The sequence below is a fragment of the Notamacropus eugenii genome, chromosome 1 (genome assembly GCF_028372415.1).
Source record: "Notamacropus eugenii isolate mMacEug1 chromosome 1, mMacEug1.pri_v2, whole genome shotgun sequence".
NCBI classification, from domain to species: Eukaryota; Metazoa; Chordata; class Mammalia; order Diprotodontia; family Macropodidae; genus Notamacropus; species Notamacropus eugenii.
Genome location: NC_092872.1, coordinates 405,022,866 through 405,043,377, shown reverse-complemented (window position 1 = coordinate 405,043,377; position 20,512 = coordinate 405,022,866). Strand labels below are relative to the sequence as shown.

The 20,512-nt window shown below is 36.7% G+C and overlaps 1 protein-coding gene across 3 annotated transcripts in view; it reads right to left on the bottom strand.

Annotated features, from left to right (window-relative positions):
• Positions 1 to 274: 274 nt before the first annotated feature.
• Positions 275 to 20,512, bottom strand: part of CREBRF (CREB3 regulatory factor) — a 43,685-nt gene continuing 23,447 nt past the window's right edge. For all 3 annotated transcript variants that reach the window (XM_072630985.1, XM_072630986.1, XM_072630987.1), the window contains 7 exons: positions 15,549 to 15,674; positions 12,848 to 13,934; positions 7,259 to 7,453; positions 6,330 to 6,519; positions 5,551 to 5,624; positions 3,503 to 3,625; positions 275 to 1,318 (listed from right to left, as the gene is read on the bottom strand). In XM_072630985.1, coding sequence (XP_072487086.1) covers positions 1,203 to 1,318; positions 3,503 to 3,625; positions 5,551 to 5,624; positions 6,330 to 6,519; positions 7,259 to 7,453; positions 12,848 to 13,934; positions 15,549 to 15,674 — 1,911 coding nt within the window. In that variant the 3' untranslated portion in view covers positions 275 to 1,202. The remainder of the gene's footprint in view (positions 1,319 to 3,502; positions 3,626 to 5,550; positions 5,625 to 6,329; positions 6,520 to 7,258; positions 7,454 to 12,847; positions 13,935 to 15,548; positions 15,675 to 20,512) is intronic.

Sequence of the window (20,512 nt, the reverse complement as noted above, 5' to 3'; positions counted from 1 at the left end):
ATAGCTTACTAAAATGCAAATATATTAAAATTTCCTACAATAAGTGCAGAAAAAAAGATTTACAAACTCCTAAATGGCCACCAACTTATCTACTATGGAAGCGAACTAGAGGAACAGCAAAATAATATTTGTATGTATGAATGCTCCTTCTGTAGATAATTGGACCCAAACAGAAATAAAATTCACAGTTCAGTAAGATCCCTAACCCTGACCTTTTGATTTTTTTTTCTTTTTTTTCCTTTTTTTTTTCATACATTCAGTACAGTATCATGTAAGCTGTGCAAAACTTTACTTAGACTGGCAGTTCGCCATATCAGTTGCATTTGTCTTTGGTACAAAAAATAAAACAATCGCATTAATGTGCAAGTATTTGTCTTCTTCCGGCTAAGTACCGAAATTGAGTTTTCTAGAGCCATCTTTTTTTTTTTTTTTTATACAATACACAGACTCTGTGGCATATATCTACATTTCAACATAGTCCTATATACATTCAAAAAAATTTTAAGAGTTGGAACAAAAACATTTAAACCCCATAATTTTACCATCTATACATCTTGTTTTTCCTCATTAGGGTTATCATACAAAACATTACCAGTTTATAGCTACAGTTTTCCCCCAAATACAAGGCACAAAGAATATGCTTTTTTTTCTTGCACGGACATATATATATCATATTGAGCTCTGAAAATTAAAGTCTAATATGGCACACTAGCATGAATGCTATGTGTGCTATGTACAAGTGAGATTAATGGTTGTGGGAAAAAAAGTTAGAACACAAAGCAATAATTCTAAAAACAATCTAAACTGACAATTTAAAAAAATGCTTCCTCTTAATTTTGTGTTGTATTCAGAGCATAAACCTGCCAGAACATTTGGCATTTGCTAACATTTTCACTTACAGAAACAAGTTTGACTTCTTATATTTTGCACCCTGGTCCTAAACAGCCACTTATAAACATATAAGTTTCCATACTGATGCCAGAAGCAGTTTTAACTAGGGTTTATGCTCTGAAAAATGCTATAATCAAGTATTTTGGATCATGCTTCACTTATACTACTTAGTTATTAAAACAATGTAACCTAATTGTAAATGTTTACATAATGCTAAACTGACATGCAGAACAGAATGAAATTTTACAATGAAGAACCTGACTGAACACAGACATAATTCTGACCAGAGAGTAGTGGTCATATGAGGCCAGTTACACTTTGGATGTTGGTATTCTTAGTCCTACGAGGCCCCCAGTGGGGTTGCCTTCTGCAGTCTTCTCCAACACTTGGTTCACAAATTCTGAGGTTTGTCCAGCAACTGGTAGACCTGAAGAAAGAAAAGAACCGCTACATTCAGATGCCCACTCCCTGTGTGACCATCAAGGAAATCACTTTGCCTTTCTTGGCTTCAGGTTTCTCACTTTTAAAATAAGGGGGTCCCTTCTAAATCTAGAGGCTGTGATTCTAAAAATTGGGGTGGTAAAAGTAAGGAATTTATAGTTTAGTTCAGAGCCAGGGAAGCTCTAGGACAATCAGATTTGGCCCCTTGGTTTGACTTTACCCCAGATGATACTGCTCTGGTCACTTCTACTCCTAGAGGACAGAGAATAATTGCTCTCAGCCCCAGGTGGATACCTATTTATTCCATTTGGAATACAATCTCTAATGTTTTATGGATTATAACAGGTGAAAGCTGAGAATAATGCTTATTCAGTCACTGGGCAAAACTTTTAAGAAAATTGTCATGATTATTGAACGTTTTGTTCTTTTAAAAAGCAGTTGAGTTCAATGTTTCTACTCGTCTAAAAAAGAAAACATTAGGTAGCTTTTTGAATGTAGGCCTTCAATGACTTTTTTCTCAGGGTTAGTGGTGTTTGATAGAAAACTGACTTTTGTCCTTAACTCTGGTCTAGTCCCAGTTATATTATGTATAAAGTTAGTTCCAGCTGACACTATGTGCTATGAGGGTAAAAAGTGAAATTCTACTCCCCTAACCAGATATTGCTATTCCTTATCATTTATTAACTCAGTTTCTAGCAAATGAAACTTCAATCTTATGTTTTTCAATTTTTAAAAATTTTAACTCTTTGATACAAATTTTTCTAAAATATACTATATCCTTCTCTACCTATCCTTCCTTTCCCTATAGGATATGGTAAATATAATCAACCATTTCCTGATGACTCGACTTGTATATCCTACTGTGCTATATTGGAATGGTCTCAGGGCTTCATTACTTTTTCACTCATGTCATACTACTTTCCTTCAAGTACTCTACTCAAGCCATACTGGCCTACTCACTGTTCCCCAATCCTGTCCCTTTTCTTTCCTTCCTCTGAGCCTACCTATTATTCGTGTGACTTTGGACAAATTGGTTGCTTTCCCTCATGAGTACAAGAATTATACTAAATGACCTCTAAGTTTCCTTCTAACTCTAAATCTTTAATTCTATGGTCTTTTGTAGGTGTTGGCTCTCTATGCCTGGAAAAAATTTCCCCCTTCATCTCTACTAATTGTTATTGCTACATCCTCTAAGAAGCCTTCCCTAATGGTTCCAGTTAGACATGATCTCTCTCTTTGAATCTTTCAAGTCATTCTGACATTTCCTGTGGATTTAGAACAATCTTGTACCATAATTATTTCTATACCTGTCTCATTCCCTGTTAGATTAGAAATTTCTTGAGGGTAGAAATCAGGTTTTTTTCCCCTATTCCTATAGTAGGTGCTCAGTTAATGTTTGCTGAATTTAGGGATGAGAATTGGGAGATTATTTGCTCTAACGTTAATGATCTATGACCACTAATTGCTTTTCTTGGTCCTATGTCTTCTCCCTTTCTGTAAAGGTTATGAGCTGTTACTTCTTACTGCTCTCGGATGGTGTGTCTACATCTTGTGGTACCCCATTGTGCCCTATTCATTTCTCTATTTCTAATCTGTTATGACCAATGAACCCAGATGACTAAGCTTGTTAAAACTGTACAAAAGGAGGATATTAAACAAGTTAATAAGCCCTGAAGGTAGAACTCTTCTATGGAGTAAGGTGTATGGATTTTGAGGCAGTTATTTCAGCCACTCATGTCTCTTTTACTTCTAAAAGTTGAAGAATTTTATGATTCTGTCTTTTCAGCTTTGTTCTAGATGGCGGATGTTACCCAAATATTGTCTCTAGATAAGAAGAGTGATATGTATGTGTGTATATATATATATATACGTATATATATATACGTATATATATATATATATACGTATATATATATACATATATATATGTATATATATACATATATATATATACATATATATATATATACACACACACACACACATATATATGTAAAATGACAGTCAAAATCATATTGAAAAAATGTGGTAATATAGCTTTGCATTTGGTAAATTTAATTAGCATTTGTATGATATACAATATCTGTACAAAAATGAGCTTTTTTCCCCTTTAGTATCATGCCCCATATTGCATTCTATTCTTTGAAGTTACGTCTTAAATTCTCCTTACCAAGAGTATCTTTAATGAGTATGTCAAGCTTTTGTCCCATGTTGGGTCCTCTATCCTCTCTTGGATTCTGTACTCGGTTTACAATCTCCTGCTTGATAGAGTTGATTACATATAGCAAGTTATCTGCAAAACAGGAAGCGTATATAGAACACATTACCTAAAAAGAAAGTATTTTGGGTTGAATTTATAATAATTTAGAGGTATGAAAAACACTACTTAACAGAAGTTTTTTTTTCCCCAAAATAAACTAATTTTAAAATGTATTAGTTGTCTGGTACCACTGAATCTTGGTGTAGCTATGGAAGCTCTGAAACCACTTTAAGTCTCTTGAGTTGGTGTTGAATTTGTTGGTGATAGAGGAATAGGCCAAAATTTCTGAGGGGGTTTTACTTCTATCTTGTTTGGATACTGAGAATGTCCTAGATCCCTCTGGTCCATGGTTGTCTGGTAAAAAGCCCTGTATAGATGTATCAGAAATAAGCACCAAAATATTTCCCCATCAGAAAAAAGTAAGTAGAAGAGTCATAAGTCATTTTCTATTCATGTTTCTGACAAGCTAATCACTGTTTTTGACAAGTCATATTACAGAATCACAGAGCTGAAAAGTTGAAAAGGACCTCACATACCATTCAGTCCAATCTGTACCTGCAGAGAAATCTCTACCACAACATCCCAAATAAGGAGTCATCCAGCCTCCTCTGTTTGAAGAGGGCAATGAAGAATACCTCATTAGCTCCCCAAATAGCCGATTCTGCCTTTAGGCAGCTCCAATACAAAGTTTTTCCTCACATCAAACTACCGTACTGAGATTCCCAGCTAGTTCTGTTTCCTAAATAGACCAAGTCTGATCCCTCTGCAAATACTTCCGAGACAGCCTTCTTCGTTCCCTTTAAGTCTTCTTTTTTTTGAGGCTCAACAGCTCTATTTCCTTCAACTGATCTGTATGCTATGGTCCCCAGCTGCCTTACCACAATGGTTGCTTTCCCTTGGATATGTTTTAGTTTGCAAATATTCTTTTGAGAATGTGGTAGTTTGAACCAAATCTAAAATCTAGATGTGGTCAGATCAAATCAGAGTTCAGTAGAATTATAACCTTTCTCAAAACCAGGTTTCTCTTTATATAATGGCCTAAAACTGAGTTCACTTTTTGTACTGTCACTTTAAACTGTTGACTCATATTGTGTTTGTAATATAGTAAAACTTCTAGATTTTTTCAGACTACTGTCTGGTTCAAAACACCTCCTCTTACCATCTATGTCAGTATGGAACTGACTTCAGTTTTAACACTTTTAAAGGGAAACAAATGACCAAAGTACAAACTAACTCTTGGAACTGAATAATTCATCAATTTAGCTTATTTTTCCTTACCCAGAACAATGACACCTACATAGGATTTTCATGGATGTCACAACCTGTCCATGAGATATTTAACTACCCATTGAAGAGACTACATTTAGAAACAGATAAGCAAGAGAAGCAACTGTGGCTAGTATACCAGACTATTGAAGCTCTGGCTAGGTACACAGATCAAAGGCCAACTCTCCACTCAGTAACTAAAACAAATAGTATTTCTAGTTCATCTTCACTGCACAACTGGCTAGACTAACCAGTGAAGCACATGTTGTGTTATGTTTTTCACATTTGTTTTTAAATTAAAGGAAGGCAAAAGTTTATATCAATGGTTCACTCAACAAAAATTATGTGAGTGATTTTCAGGAATGAATCACACATGCAAACCATGCATCAGATTTGTAAAGAGAGATTATGAATGAAGTTCTTAAAAATAAGTTTTCACAAGATGAATAAAAGAATAAGGGTAACATTTGGTGTAGTGTAGGACCCGCTAGACTGTACATCCAAGTATTTATACATTCTAAAGAGTCAGTGGGCAGAAAGGGGAGAAAGTACAACAGCTTGGTGAGTTGGTGGATAAACAGGCAGGTGGCATAAGGTAGAGGCTGGGCAAGGGAGAGGATGATAAGAGTGGGTAAGTGGGAAAGGGTATAAAGTAATTCTGTAGAATGCTAGTAAATTTCTTAAAACATTACCATATTCTGTATTAAGACCCCATAATTTCACTTTATTAGCTTCATATTGAGCTTTTTTCTTTAGTCTGCAAGCCCTATAAAGGAAAAAGTATTTAGTTAACTTTTGTTTGCTTTTTAATCACTTTTCAGAATATATTCAGAATGTTCCTTTAAACTCTCCCAACTATCGGAATCTTTCTAAAGGCAATAAAATCTAATGTCTTCTGTTGTTTATGGGACCAAAAGGCTGATATCTAGGAAAATTGTTACTACTAAAAAGTATAAACCCCCCCCCCCCCCCCCAAGACTATAACTAGGGCAGCTTCATCAGTACTTTATGCCAGGGTAAACATTTCTAACAGCATGGTCCCAGGGTCCATATCCTCCCTTGCCTGCCTTACCTTTGGCTTCAGCCCAGGGGCACTTCCCACACAAACATAGCCACACCCTAAGCTTGCTGCCCCCACTGCCACTTGCTCTCAATGGAAAATCTGCTAGTTATGGTATTCATAAACACACACTTGTTTACCATTCAAATAGATTCTGATTCTTCATGTGTACTGGACTAAAAAGTAAAATCTAATTGTTCAATACTGTATAAAAATTGAACGACCTAGTATGTAACCAACTTCTTCCATTAAAAAGAAAAATTCCACACTGACCTTAAAATGTTTCCAAAGGGTATAGAAAGCATAGCATTTTTCTACATAGTTTGAAGATGTCTCTTCTGTACAGCCCACTAAAAGAATAATCCTAGTTCAGAGAATTCATTTACAGAGGTAGAAATCATCAAAACTTACCTGGAAGCTAGCTTGTTCTTTTCTTTCCTTGACCTGGGTCTGGCAGTTAAGGGAAGTTCACTGACTGGTGTCAGATCGCTAATCACCTTATTCAGTTTCCTTAGTTCATTGCCAATCTGAAGCAGTTTTTTGGGATTTGGAGTCAGATCTTCAACATCCGTTCTCCGTGACTTCTTTACTGCATATTTTCCTATTAAAAAATGGAAAAAAACATTCTGCTGTCCTTAAACTAGTCATCTTAACAGAAGGGGATACATTTTCACACGGCGGCTATTCTGAAGCCTGATTTTTGCTAAGGATCAAAAAGTATGATGTGTAAATAAGGGTTAGTCATTCAAATAGAGGACACCTACTCCTCCTAGAAATGCTAGAAAATGGCAGGCATATTTTCCTTTCACCCATCATGCAATGAATGAAGAGAGAAACTACATCCTGGCTCTCCCCAAAGAGATCCTGGTGTCCTGTTCTCTTCTTTACTCCCAGCCCCATCTTCAAGTGCTATTAACTACATATGGCTGCATGAGGATTATGAATTCAACAGCTTGCCATTCCACTCTTTTCTCCCCTCTAACTATATTATAAGTAAGAAGTATATCTACTGCTCACATCTCTTCCCCAACCCCTAACCACTCTTGCTATTTTTGGTGTAGTTAGCTTTGTTATCACTTCACCATTCTCAGATCCCAGGATTGGAATGAGAAGGAAAAAGGGAAGAGGAAGGAGCCAGTAGGGCCCCAGGGTTTCCACTAGCGAGTAGGAAGTAGATGTGGTGAGCAAACTGGTTTTGCTGCTACACCCACTCTATTCCCCTCTCTCTCTCTTGTTCAAAAATCTGGATTCACCAAAGGAGCATTACAGTTTAACATCTATACTCGAGACAGTGTTCCAGAACTAGTGGTACTAATTACTTGACAACAATCCCCTCTTACCATGATGCAAGCCATTTTTTTGATACATATTACTTGGCAAAGTGTCTCTGTTCCATTCAGATGGCCTTAGCATCCTCTCTTGTTGTGATGGTGTTAGTTGTTCACTATACTCCCAGAAGTACCTTCTCTTGCCTCTCTTCCTTGAAGATACTGAAGTCATCTCCTTTAAGTCTTCAACTGAGTCATTTTCATATCCTTTGGGGAAAAACCAAAATCTCAAAATATGGATAGTACTAGTAACTTCAAAAAAACACACACAAAATTTTGGGAAACTGTTAGAAAGTTTGTTGATTTTCTTTAATGTAACAGATGAACTATTATTGTATTTGTAACTTGATAAAATCTGTAAATAGGCACTGTGCTGGACACAAGGGATACAAAGACAAAAAAAATGAAACGTTCACTGTTCTCAAGGAACTTCTATCCTACTGGATATCTAAGCTAAGAATGTTAAGCACAGATCGCAAAATAACATTTAATATGGAAAACTACAACTTTCTAAAACTGTAGTGATTAATAATAAAACAAAATAATCATACCATTCTGGAATATCTGGGCTTCTCTAAGGTGGTATTGTTTTTTTTTAACTACTCTCTAAAATGCCAATTCAGTTTTATATACATACATACATATATATATATATATATATATATATATATATATATATATATATATATATATATATATATATATATATGAATCAGAGTCTAAAGGGAGGCCAAACCCTAGAATGTCAAGAGTAATTAAACCTTTTTTTAAAGAGCAATCTATAGTGAATTCCACTGTTTTCTTGACTTGTAACATATCAAAAAGTTTACTGAAATTCACTGACAGCAGAACTGGGTACATTTCCATGATGATAGCCTACCATGAAGAGTTTCTGGGGGTAACACTATTATTCTCTCCCACCTCCTCCTAGAAAAGTACAGAAAGTACCTATTATATCATTGGCCACCAGATAAAAGTTAATTCCCCACCCTGTTTGCTTGCTTTAATTGAATGCAACCTTCACTAGTAAACCAATTCCAAAAAGCGATTCTTTATTGTCCAATTCTGGTGTTTCACAAAGAAAACATAATAAAAATCAGGGCACTGACAGCATTCTCTAAACTTCTGGGCTGATAGGATTTTTCTTTACTTATTCTACCTCTGCATATCCATCCCTTCCTCTATCCCCACTGTTGCCACTCTAGGTACAAGCCCCTATACCTGTACTGTTACAACAGCCTCCTTGTAGCTTTTCCATTCCTCTTTCTCCCTATTATCCATTCTTCATAACACTCTAAGAGTAATCTTCCTAATACACAGACCTGGTCTCGTCACTCTTGCTCAAAATTTTCACTGGGAAAAAAGTCATTCAATTGAGTGTATGCTCTGTGTGTGTGTGTGTGTGTACATAAAAGTGCGTATATCTACACATGCACATACACACACCTCTTTACACCCAGAAATACTATTAATATTATCTCTGGTTTTGTCACAATTTTGCTCAAATTCATTAATGGAAAAATCATTCAATATATACCCTTTTACTCAACAACACTACTACTAGATATATACCCTCAAGGAAATTAACGCCTAAAAAGTTTCAGACAGAAACATTTTTGTAATAGCAAAGAACTAGAACTGGAGAATGCTTGAACAAATGTGATATATGAATGTAATCAAATATGACTGCACCATAAGAAATTATGAATGTAAAGAATTTAGAGAAACTTGGTATGATTTATATAAACTGATGTATAGTGAAGTAAGCAAAAATAGAAGAAAAAAAGTGCATGATGACCATAATAATGTAAAGGAAAACACTGAAAGACTTCCAAATTCTGATCCGTGCAATATCCAACTGTGACTTTATAGACCTTAACGGTGAACCATGCCCTCAGACTGTCAGCACAAAAGTGAGAGATGATAGATGCAGGAGGGAAATAATGTCCTAGTGTAGTGACTTGTTCAGTTTGACTTCTGTTACAACGGAGAGTAAGTTCTGTTTGGAATCACTGGGAAATAACAATGATATGCTTTTTTAACAGCATCAATAAAACAAGTTTCAAAAAGAAAACAAAACAACCCTCAAATATTCAGTTTCTCCCTAACTGCCCAACTGAGTAAATAATGTCCAGACATCCATGGCTGGCATCAAAGAACTTTTTCAGCTTTTCAGCTGTACCTCTCCTAACTACCCTGATATACTTTATGCTACAAACAAATGAGACAGCTCAAGTCTGTGCACTGGGACTCACCCATGCTTTGGCTCACATGGTCCCCATGCCTAGAGTGCCTTTCCTCTTCTCCTCTTCACTCTTACTTATTTTTAAAAGCCAAACTCAGATGCCACTTCCTCCTCTCACCAACCACTGCTGGACTTATGGAAGGCCAGAAAGGCTGAGGATGCTGTATTATGATGCAAGGAATCAAAATTGGGATGGGCAGAGTTGGGTAGAGTGGGAAGAGCTACTGAGCCAAATATCCTCGAGCTGCTCATGACAGCTCTAAGATCTAATGTTTCACAGCCAAGTTTACCTTTGCCTAAACCAAGGCAGAAGCAGACTTTGGAAGCAGCATTCTTTCCACTTAGGTCAGTGTACTTTGCATTTTACTTATTATTGGGCACCCCACTTAATACAGTCATAAATTTTACCACTCCTTATCTGATCTTGCTTTCGGAAAACTATCATTCTGGTATCTTGAATCTATTAAGTTAGACAATACCAATGTTAGAATCCTGGAGAATACTATCTAGGAGACACACTTCTATCTGACATGGTCAGTGAAAGTAAATCAGAAGACCATTTGGCTATACTAAATTTTTAAACATAATTCCAAGAACAGATCCTTAAATTGTTTTTGATAAAAATAATCTGCTGGGAGTAAATATTCAAGGGGAAAGGGGAAATACAAAATGCTTGAAAAGCCAGTAAACAGTGATTACAAAGTAAAGTTTCACTTTGGTACCCAACCCAAGCCAACATGTTTGGACCCATGACTCCAGTTGTGGCTCCAGTTGTGGGCTGGCTACTGAATGAGCTCTATGTAATCTTGGGAGCAGGTCCAGAACAGGGACTGAAACTCTATTCTAAAGCCCATGCCCCCTCCACCCCTTAAGTTTTTAGGCTCATGAGCTGGTGTAGCCATCAGCCAAGAAACAGCATCAAGTGACCCAGTCACAAAAGAACCTTTGTAAATTGGTCAAGAACACCACAAATTAAACCAATCAATCCACCCCAAATTGGCACACTTCTGTTTCAAAGTATTTCCTTCTGCTTTTCTCTAGTATTTCACTTTTGGGCTCCTAAAGTTATCTGTTTAGTTCTTCTGTATAAATAGAAGATATTTTTAAAATTTCATTTTTCATATTTGCTAAAGCTCAAATAATACCATAATTTTGTGGGTTTTTACTAATCAAGTCAATTGTTCATTTTCCTGTGTGAGAAATGTCTACATAACACAAAACAAGTCAACTGGAAGCAAGAGCATTAAATGCCCCTTTAACATTTAGCATTGTATTAATAAGGACAAGACGAAAATTTGATCCCCACAAATGCCAGGTACCTCTACTCTATTCCACAATCACAGCCTGCTTGCCTAAGCTTACCAACTGCTTCACAAATAAATGTTGCCAGTTATAGGAGGGTTCAGTTGAAAGAGCGTGAATGGATGAGGGGAAACGTACAGCCAGTTCTGGTTAGACAATTCAAAACGCATATTCTTTCGAAGGAACTTAAGTAGTACGGCTGTCTTTACTTAGGACCCACAGTCATTCCTGAGGTGGGTGTAAGGGTTTGAGGCAAAGCACTGTGTGCTGCTCTCTTCCCTTCCCAAAAATCTTTTAAAATGTGAAATCAAGAACATTAAGGGCAATGTTGAAAGAGGAAAGACATCACAAGGTGTAACATGGCCTGAGTAGGGAGTGCACACTGAGGCAAAGAAGAGAAGTTCTATTGGATTTGCTCTGATGATCATGGAATTAAGTAAATGAGCAAAAGGGTTTGTTTGTCTTTTCTTTTTTTAAAGAGAGGCAGTACTGCATAAGGGATATTGGAGTTAGGAAGACCTGGGTTCAAATCCCATCTCTATCTGACACAGCTGTGTAACCAAGGGCAAGTCATCTAACCTCTCAAAGTCTCATTTTCATCATCAGTCAAATGAGGATAATAATTTCTGTCTTGGTACCTACTGCATAAGACTGTTGGGAAGATCAAATGAGAGGTTCTGCACAGCGCTTTGAAGGCCTTCAAGCACTATATAAATGTCCATTATTATTATTATCACCAGCTAACAATGTCACCTTTTCCTCCACTTCCTTCTTCTCTTTTCCCCAAAACATAGGGCTCAGAAGAATCATTCTATATGTCAGATCTTGATCTGGTCAGTCCCCACTAGCACTCAAAACTAGTTTTCCAACTAGAAAGTCCCCTGAATCATACCAAAGATCAAAATTATCAGGGACAACATGAATATTTTTCATACTGTCAAGGAAAGAAGAGAACAATTATTTTCCATCCCCAAAACACAAGGATCCTAAAATATATCAAAGATGGTGGGTACAATTCTTATTCTTTCACATTTAAAACTGAAGTTCCTATGCAACATGGTTTGGTTGTCTCTAATAAAAGGTGAAATATCTAGGTAAAAGAAACTAGTTCTAACCAAGAGGTCAGAAAGGAAAAATAACAACTGCACAACCAGAGTACTGAATACCAATGCTTGTACTGACTAAAATTCCAGAAATATTTGCTCTAAAAATTAAGAGAGTAAAGATGATATTATAAACAGGGTATCCTTTGAATATTAAATTTTTAAAGCTCCTTTGAACTGATTGTTATATCTTATGCAGAACTACTATTTTAAGTTTTTATGAAACAATTATCTATGTAAATAAATTTGCCGACATTTTAAAAAATAAGACATTGGGATGATTTTCTTTTCTTTCTACAATTTTCAATTATGCTTTTCGGCAATGTCATTTTCTTGCACAACATTTATACACTGAGAGTAGAAGAATGTCTCAAGGCTAACTTTCCTTCTTTTTCCCCTTTCATGCCTGGGTAATACATATAAATCAGTTTTTTAAAAAAAATCCATCCCTAAAAGATCCTTCATTATCTTAAGCTCTTCCCCTCCATTTGTATATTCTCACTCAAGAAAAATATTCTGCAAATGAAAACTGCAGCAGAACAAAAAAAAATTCCCTTTATTTTTTTCATAAATGAGAACCACATGGGCATGAGTAGTTGAAACTGACACCAAGTCAATTTAGGGACTCCTCCTAATTTATCTCCACTATACTGGAGGGACACTTCCAGAAATAAAATTGCTTTCATGCCAGTGGATTCTTGGCTTCTTTGGAGAGGTAATGAACAAGGTGACAAGCCAAAATGCTTGATGTAAGATAAACTAAGAATTGGTCCTAAAGCATTAGCTATAGTACACAAGCAGATTATCTTACTCTGAAGCTACTAACAATCAAAATGCCATGCCACTGAGCCTTCCAATCCCCAAACTAACAAGTTAAAGAAATCACCCCAAAAAAGCTTTCCCTTTCAAACAATTTTGAAAAACTCTGCTAGTCTATGGTTTTTACAATACCTGGTTCAGAGAAAGTGTCACTAATATCATCATCCTTGTCATCTTCATAATCTTCTTCCTCCTCTTCTTCCTCTTCATTTTCAGATAGCTCGTGTTCACTGCCAAACCCTTCATCATGGTCCTCATCATCAACATCATCTTCATCCTCTTCATCCTCTTCAGGGTTGCATTTGGCTTGTTGTTCACTCAGGTTGTCAGAAACAAAAAGAGAATAATTGTGCTCTTCTTTTTTCTGGGATGGATCTGAGACTGATGTGCTGGCAGAATGGCTACTGCTCTCTCCTGACACAACTAACCCTGTAGCCTCCTGGGGAGGAGGGCTGAGAAGTAGTTCTTGGGTCTCTTTAAAAGGCAAAGTAGGAGCTATGTGACTCTGAAGTGTATCCATTCCTTTTTTTTCTTGTCTCTTTGCTACAGCTCCACAATAACAGGTATTTTCCTTTGCTGCATCAGCATGAACCTGGCTCAACAAGGGCCGAGTCTGCTGAACTGGATTGATCTTTACCTTTGCCTTTTTAACATAGTCTTTACATTCAACATGAAAATTCACCTTTTCATTATGATACAAGTTGGTCTTCACCATGATTTGTGTGCTTGATGTGGGTTTGCTTGCCTTTTGGACACAGTCTGACAAAGGAACCTCAGCCTGAATAGTCTTAGATGAGCACACTGGGGCAGCTGCTCGGCTCGCTATCTTTTTCCCAGGTAATGAAGAGGTCAAGGGGTTCTGTTTGACACTAAAAAGCAAGTCAGGATAATAAAGGGAATCAGATACTGGCTGAGAATCCTCACTATTAAGTTGGGCCAAAGTTGGAGTTTTACTTATGACCTCTTCATCTTGGTAGGGACTAGAAAAGTCATCAAGACCCAAGTAATCCACTTCTTTTGTTCCCCAGATGTCACAGCTAGTCAGTTTAGTATACTTTGTTAAGTCTTCACAGTATGTATCCCACTGTTCCCAGTTTGAGGTTAAAGCAGCCTCATTATCCAGGACATCTGTGAAAGTCTCCAGATTTTCAACATCTTTGCACTCCTCCAAAGAAAGAAAGTTGTCTCTGGGATTCTGTTGGTAGTTCATTTCTCTATCCTGAGTAGGAAAATGGGACCAAAAAAAGAGCACCACATTTTAAGGAAAAAAAATACACAATTCTCCATTCTCCTTTCTCTTATTTACAATTGCCATACTAATTTGATTTGTTTTACTTTAAGTTAAAGCCACACACATACAATCCATATAATTTCCTTACTTCTAAAAAATAAGGAAATGTGTCATACTTATGTGGTTCTTGATGCTAGAATTTTTAAAATACTCTTCCATTAAGTCTGGGGTATGGCTCAGATATTAAGGGCTTTTAGTTTTCTACTATAAATGCTTCACATGAGTGATCTATGATGTCACAAATATGGCTATTTCTGACACCAATGCATCACATAAGCCCTTCTATATTTTAACAGACTATCTTCATCAGTTTCTGTGGCTAAAAATATTCATCACCTGAAGTCCAATCTTTTGTTGACAAGCCTCTCCACAGTTGGCTAGGCTGGTCCTCAGACAACAGGCACACAGGTTGTCACTTAGACTATACTCAAAGACCTGAGGGATGCTACATTACACTGACATAACCTTTGATAACTCAAGGTTACCTTCATGCTACAATGAGGCACTGAAAGACTTCAGTGGACACACTATAAATATCACCATTGAAAGAAGTTTGTTTTTTCTTGCTCCTTTATACTTAGAAAAATTTGGTATCTCTTTAGCACCAACCACAGTAATGTTGCATAGCTCATAGTGGAAAACTAAGCTGTCTTGTTAAGAGGGAATTTAAACAGAGGCAAAAACAAGATCAAAGATAGCTGAAACCTTGCCAGGAATAAGGCTCAGGACATAACCTTGATTCTCATGCCCAAATGTAGATATAGCATTCTTGCTGTATGATTCAATAGTAACACTACTTTTCTTAAAGTGTCTAGTTTCCTCATCTAAATATAATTGACAAACCTATTCAAATGTCACTTGTAACTGCTATTTTGTCTAACTCTTTCAACTTCATACCCATGAATATTAAAGAGTGTCATACTCTCTGGTTTTATTCAATTTTATTTCTTCATTCGCCAGCTGGATCTTAATGGCCTTATGTGATTTTTCAACAAATATCTTTCCTTAATAAATTCAGGAGGTTTATACATAGCTTTAAAAAGCACTAGAATCAGTTTGCTTTTTTTTTAATTAAAGGGCACACTCTTTGATTCACTTCTTAAAGAGTCTATTCACTGAATGCGTGTTGCCTCACTCAAAGTGAGAACCTCAAAGTAAGACCTAATAGCTTAAAAGTGCCAAGGTCTCCTACTGCATCCTGAGCCATCTCCAGTCTTCCTGATTGATATCTGGCCACTGGACCCAGATGACTCTGGAGGAGAAAGTGAGGCTGGTGACTTTGCACAGCCTTCCCTCACTCAAATCAAAGTCAATTGCAAGTCATCTTCTCCCTGATGTCATGGTCCTCTTCAAGAATGACAGACAAAACACTACACAACCACAACCATAGAATCAGGCTAATCAAAATCAAAATTAACCTCACATTCATTCTTTTCTCCACCTACTAGCTTCTCAATTAAAAGAAAGCAAACAAAATGTCACAACAAATATATACACACATGTTAAATCAATTAAAATAGAGCCCAAGAAAGTATCACTTACCAGTTCATACATGAAGTCTGGATCTGAACTGTTTGCTAAAAGATCTGTGCTCATCAGAGTCTGTTCTGAAAACGTGTGGCTTCGAAAGGCATCCCCAAAAGGTGGGTCCATTCCGCTTACACTAGGCTGCAATGAAATTATTTTATTTAATTTAAAAAAACTGAAGTCTTTAAGAACTTCAATTTTATTATCCTCAAAAAAAAATCTATAATTTATCTGCCTGTTTAAAATTATTTTCTAACAGGCAAAACTTAAAAGGGCTTTGCTTATCTAACCCAATTTATATCAGGTGAACGATTAAAAAAATAATTACAAAATGATCACTGCCTCAGAAATTGCAATGGTTAATGACATTAAACTTGAACCACCAGAAAATTACTTTTCCACCAAAAAGGATTACAATCTATGAGTACTCAACAGGTGCTTTGTATACCACTATGTATAGTAAAAACTTTTTTAACAATAAATTCTACTAAGAGATCTTTTCTGTTCTAATTTCTTATAGTGGAAGAGTTCCCTGTTATTTCTGAGGGGGATGAATAGATTATTTAAAGTCTCCTGTAACAGTAATTTTAATTTTGTCCCTATAGAAGAGCAAAAACCAAGGTTTCCATGTGGAATTGGAAATAGCAAATGGCTTTTTTCTTGGTAATATCAGTTTGGGGGTGGGGTTGGGGGAAGAGTTATTAGCAGTTGATAGTAGGAGTGTGCCTCAGGTCTTTTTTAGTGTCACACTATGTTAGTAGCAAGTAATAGCTCACTTGAGCCACACTGTCCAGCACTAACAGTTTTGGCCCCTGAAAAGTATAGGAGCTGGAATAATTCATAATACCTTAGCAGGTGCCTCTGCTGACTTCACATAAAAGCACCTTATAGTTTCTATCCTGTTATTATATCAATGTCTGTTGATTAGAAGAGGAGAAGAGTGTAGAGGGTTGGAGGCCAGGAATGGAATAAACAAAGAAGAGAAGCAGATCATTAGAAGGGGAACACATTAGGTACTTAATAGGAATAGGAGTGGTTTCATTACAGAGTACCATTTATTGGTTTAGTGCTTGCCTTCAAAATAAAATTGACTAGTTTAAAAGCAATCCCTATCATTTTGCTCAAACAAGCACAATCACTTATCTACATTTCATGCTTTTTAAAATGTATGCAATGAAAACATTTTAAAATAGTTTTATATGGGTGATCAAAAGCCAAGGGCTATTTTTCAGACAACAATTTAAAGAGATATTTCAGTTAATTAAATCACCTATAACCTCTGCTTTTCATCACCCCTTTTCTGAGATTGGCTCATGGGAACTGAAGTGGTATTGGTAAGGAAGATGGATCCCAGTTGTTGTTTCAACTTCACAAAAGAAGAAAGTTGTCCTTGGCCCCAGGAACCAGGAAGCACTAAACTTAATGCTTTGTAAAATAATCTACTACTAATTGAAGTTAGCACTAGCCTCTCTTACCTGTCCTTGACTTTGAAAGAAGATGCTATATGCCATGTTGACAGTTATCTGAATGGGCAGATGTGGATACACACTGCATAACAAGTAAGGTTAATGAAGAAAAATGAGTCAAAACAGCCTTACCTCTGAGGTAACAATCTTAACGTTGGTAAGGAACCTCAGAGGATACCTACTTCAATCTATACCTGAACAAGAATCCCCTCTAAAACTTATATAAATGTTAATTCAGGCTTTGCTTTAAAATTTTTCGGGGGGGGGAGGAGTTTAAGGGTGGGGTAGCAAAGTCCCATTACCTACTAATGAAACCCATTCCACTCTATAAAACCTTTAGTTGTTAGGAATCTTTTCTTACATCAAGCCTAAATTTGCCTCTGAAATCTCCACCAATGACTACTTAGTTCTGTCCTCTGGGGACAAACCAGTACATGTTTAGTACTTCTTCAACAAGATGGGGCTTTAAACATTTCAAAAGAGCTATCAAAACCCCTCCATAAATATTCTTTTCTCCAGGTTACACATCCCCAGTTCCTTCAAGTGATCCTCTAGCACAATTTAAAGATCAGTTACCATCCTGGTTGCTTTTCTCCGGACTCTCTCCAGGTTATCAACATTCTTCTTAAATAGTGCCCAGAATGGAACACAATACTCTGAATGTGGTCTGATTAGAACAAAATACAGCAAGACTGTCAATTTCCTGATACTCTCTTATATAGCCTAAGGTTACACTAGTTTTTTAGGCTTCTCACACTGTCGACTTATGCTAAATTTGAAATCCACTAAAACTCTCGGATCTTTTTTCAAACTGCCATCTAGTTATTCTTCCTTCACCTTATACTTAGAACAATGATTTTTGAAAACCTAAATATGACTTTATATTTATTCCTACTAAATTTCCATTTATCAGATTAGCTCTTCATTTCAGCCTATTGAGAGCTTTGTGGATCATAACTCTCAATATGTTTGCTAACTCCTCCTGACTGTGCAAACTGCAATTTTGATAAGCATGCCATCCATGCATTTATCCAAGTCATTGATAAAAACATCAAACAGCCTAAGGCCACTCCACTATAAGCCTCCTTCTAAAATGACATTTAATGGCTACTCTGAGTCCAGCCATTGAACCAATTCTGAATGTGCCTAAATATTAATGTCTCAATCACATCTCTTGTAAATAAGAACATTAAAAATTTTGTCAAGTGTTTTTCCAAAATATAGGTAAACTATATATCTGCAACGTCAGTCTAGTAATTAGGTCAAAAAAGAAAAAAAAAAGGCTAGTCTGATAGGCTCAAATGGGTTTGTGATCTCACCTTCTAATGATGCAGACTGCAAACCATCCATGCCTACCCTATGTGACGCTTGTCCTTTTCCTAACAGAAGTTTGCCACAGGACACCTGTCAAAGAGCAAGCTCTCCCTGCCATTTCCTAACATAATAAAGATATTCATGGAGAATATTAGCAGTATACCAGTTTTTGCTTTCTCTTGCCACACAAGCAGCCCATTTTCATTTTGTCATTTTGTCTCTGATGACCTCATTGATTCCAGTTGCTCTTTCTTGTAGTTCCTTTTGTTGAATTGAAACCTGCTCCCCACCTGCCTTCTGAGTAACATTCAGGTTTAATGCTTTGGAGACTGTAGTGTTCCACAACATGTACCCATATAATAAAAAAGGTAGAACACTGGTATTAAAAGTCTTCGGTTTTTGTTTCTGAAAGGGGTATGGGGGTCCTTAGAGGAATTTTGCAATTTCCTGAAGGTAATTCAGATTCCTCCTCCTGTCCATTCCTGTCTAAGAGGCCTTGAACTCGGTGACCAAGATATACTGATGGATGAGCTCAACAGGCTGTCAGCTGAACTGTATGTCATGATTGGACAATAGGCATTCTTCATTCACTTGGTTTATCTATGTAGATGGTTAAACCAAAGTCTTTTGAGCCTTCCTCCCAGGATGCTCAGCAATATTCCAAGGCTTGCTGCAACCCACACAATGTCATCCACAAACAGGGGCACCTGGAGGACTTCACCATGCATACGGAAAACCTCTTCAACTTGGACTCTTCAATGGATCTCCTCCATGAAACTGTAGAACAATTCTGATGTATCCCTGTTTTGTACCTTGCCTGATATTAATGATTAGAGAGTTTTGAACAATGCTATCCTGAATAATGCTGATGTATGGGTGATATATATCTTGTTGCGAGACAGCCTTTAAGGTGACATTTTGCTTTACCAAATCAAATACATATAATCAACAAACAACAAGAATAGTGGAATCTGCAGTCAATTTGTGATGGTAAAGACACAGACTTTTGTGGAATATCATTTATAAAATCTTGCCTGTTCCATATGAATACTTCATCAAGGATGCACCCAAAGCATATGTAGATTGTTCTCATAAAAATTTTATATAGATGGAAAAGTAGTTATATAGGTCAGTAGTACTAATGTTCTCTCAGTCACCCTTTTTTAGTATTAATAAAGTCTGAGATTTCTGCCCCACCCCATACCTTTAGTATCTTCTCTTTCACATAGCCTCAGTACCCTCACAGATGTGTTGATCTCCTCTGTATATATGTGATCTAATCCAGCTGTCTGGATTAGTCTGACAGCCTGTTCGTGAAGTCATGCCAGTTTTAATGTGATCACTGCTTTTCCAGGACTATCCCTTAAGAATGCTCTAAAATTTCACCAGCAATCAAAATTAAACTCACTAGCCTATCATCTACAAACCTCAATCTCCACCATTTTTTGAAAATGAGGACACTACCTGCCTTTTTCCAGTCCAGCACCTGCCGTTTTCCATAGTTTTTTACAGAACATTAATAGTGGGTCAGCAAACACGGTTGTCAGTTATTGCAGTTCCCTGGGATACAGCTCATCTAGACCTGGTGACCTGTCCTTTTTGCTGTTTTACCACTTACCTTGAATTTCAAGGCCCTATTATAAGCCTTTTCAAACCCCATCCTTTCCTGTCTGACAGAGAAGTTGAGCAGTTATACCTTCTTTATCCTCCTCTTTTCCATGCTATTACTAAGCCCCTCTTTTTGATGTTCTTAGGTTTCCTTGCCAGTCCCAAATGATTCTGAACTTTAGAACACCTGACCCTATTTATTTTACAGATACATTAAAAAAAAATCTAATTAATGCATTTATATCACATTCACTTCCTAACAGTCCTTCTCCTACTTCCTCCTCTTTACCACCACAGTACTTTTCCTTACAGGAATGTGTAACCTGTAATTTCCTCAACCAGGAACTTCCTCTAACAATGTAGGCAGATAGTACTGACTTAATAGGTAAGGAGTTACACTTAAGAGCACCTGACTACTCTTACAATACTGTGTTATGCTCCTGTAGTCATCCTTGAATCAATGCACCTATATCAAATGTCTATAAACAAATCCCTTTTCCATATCAGAATAGTTTTGGGGGTTTTCTGTGTCTTCAGTATTTCATTCTTGATAGTTTTCCACTGTCCCTATGTTGACTTCTTTTGCAGAAT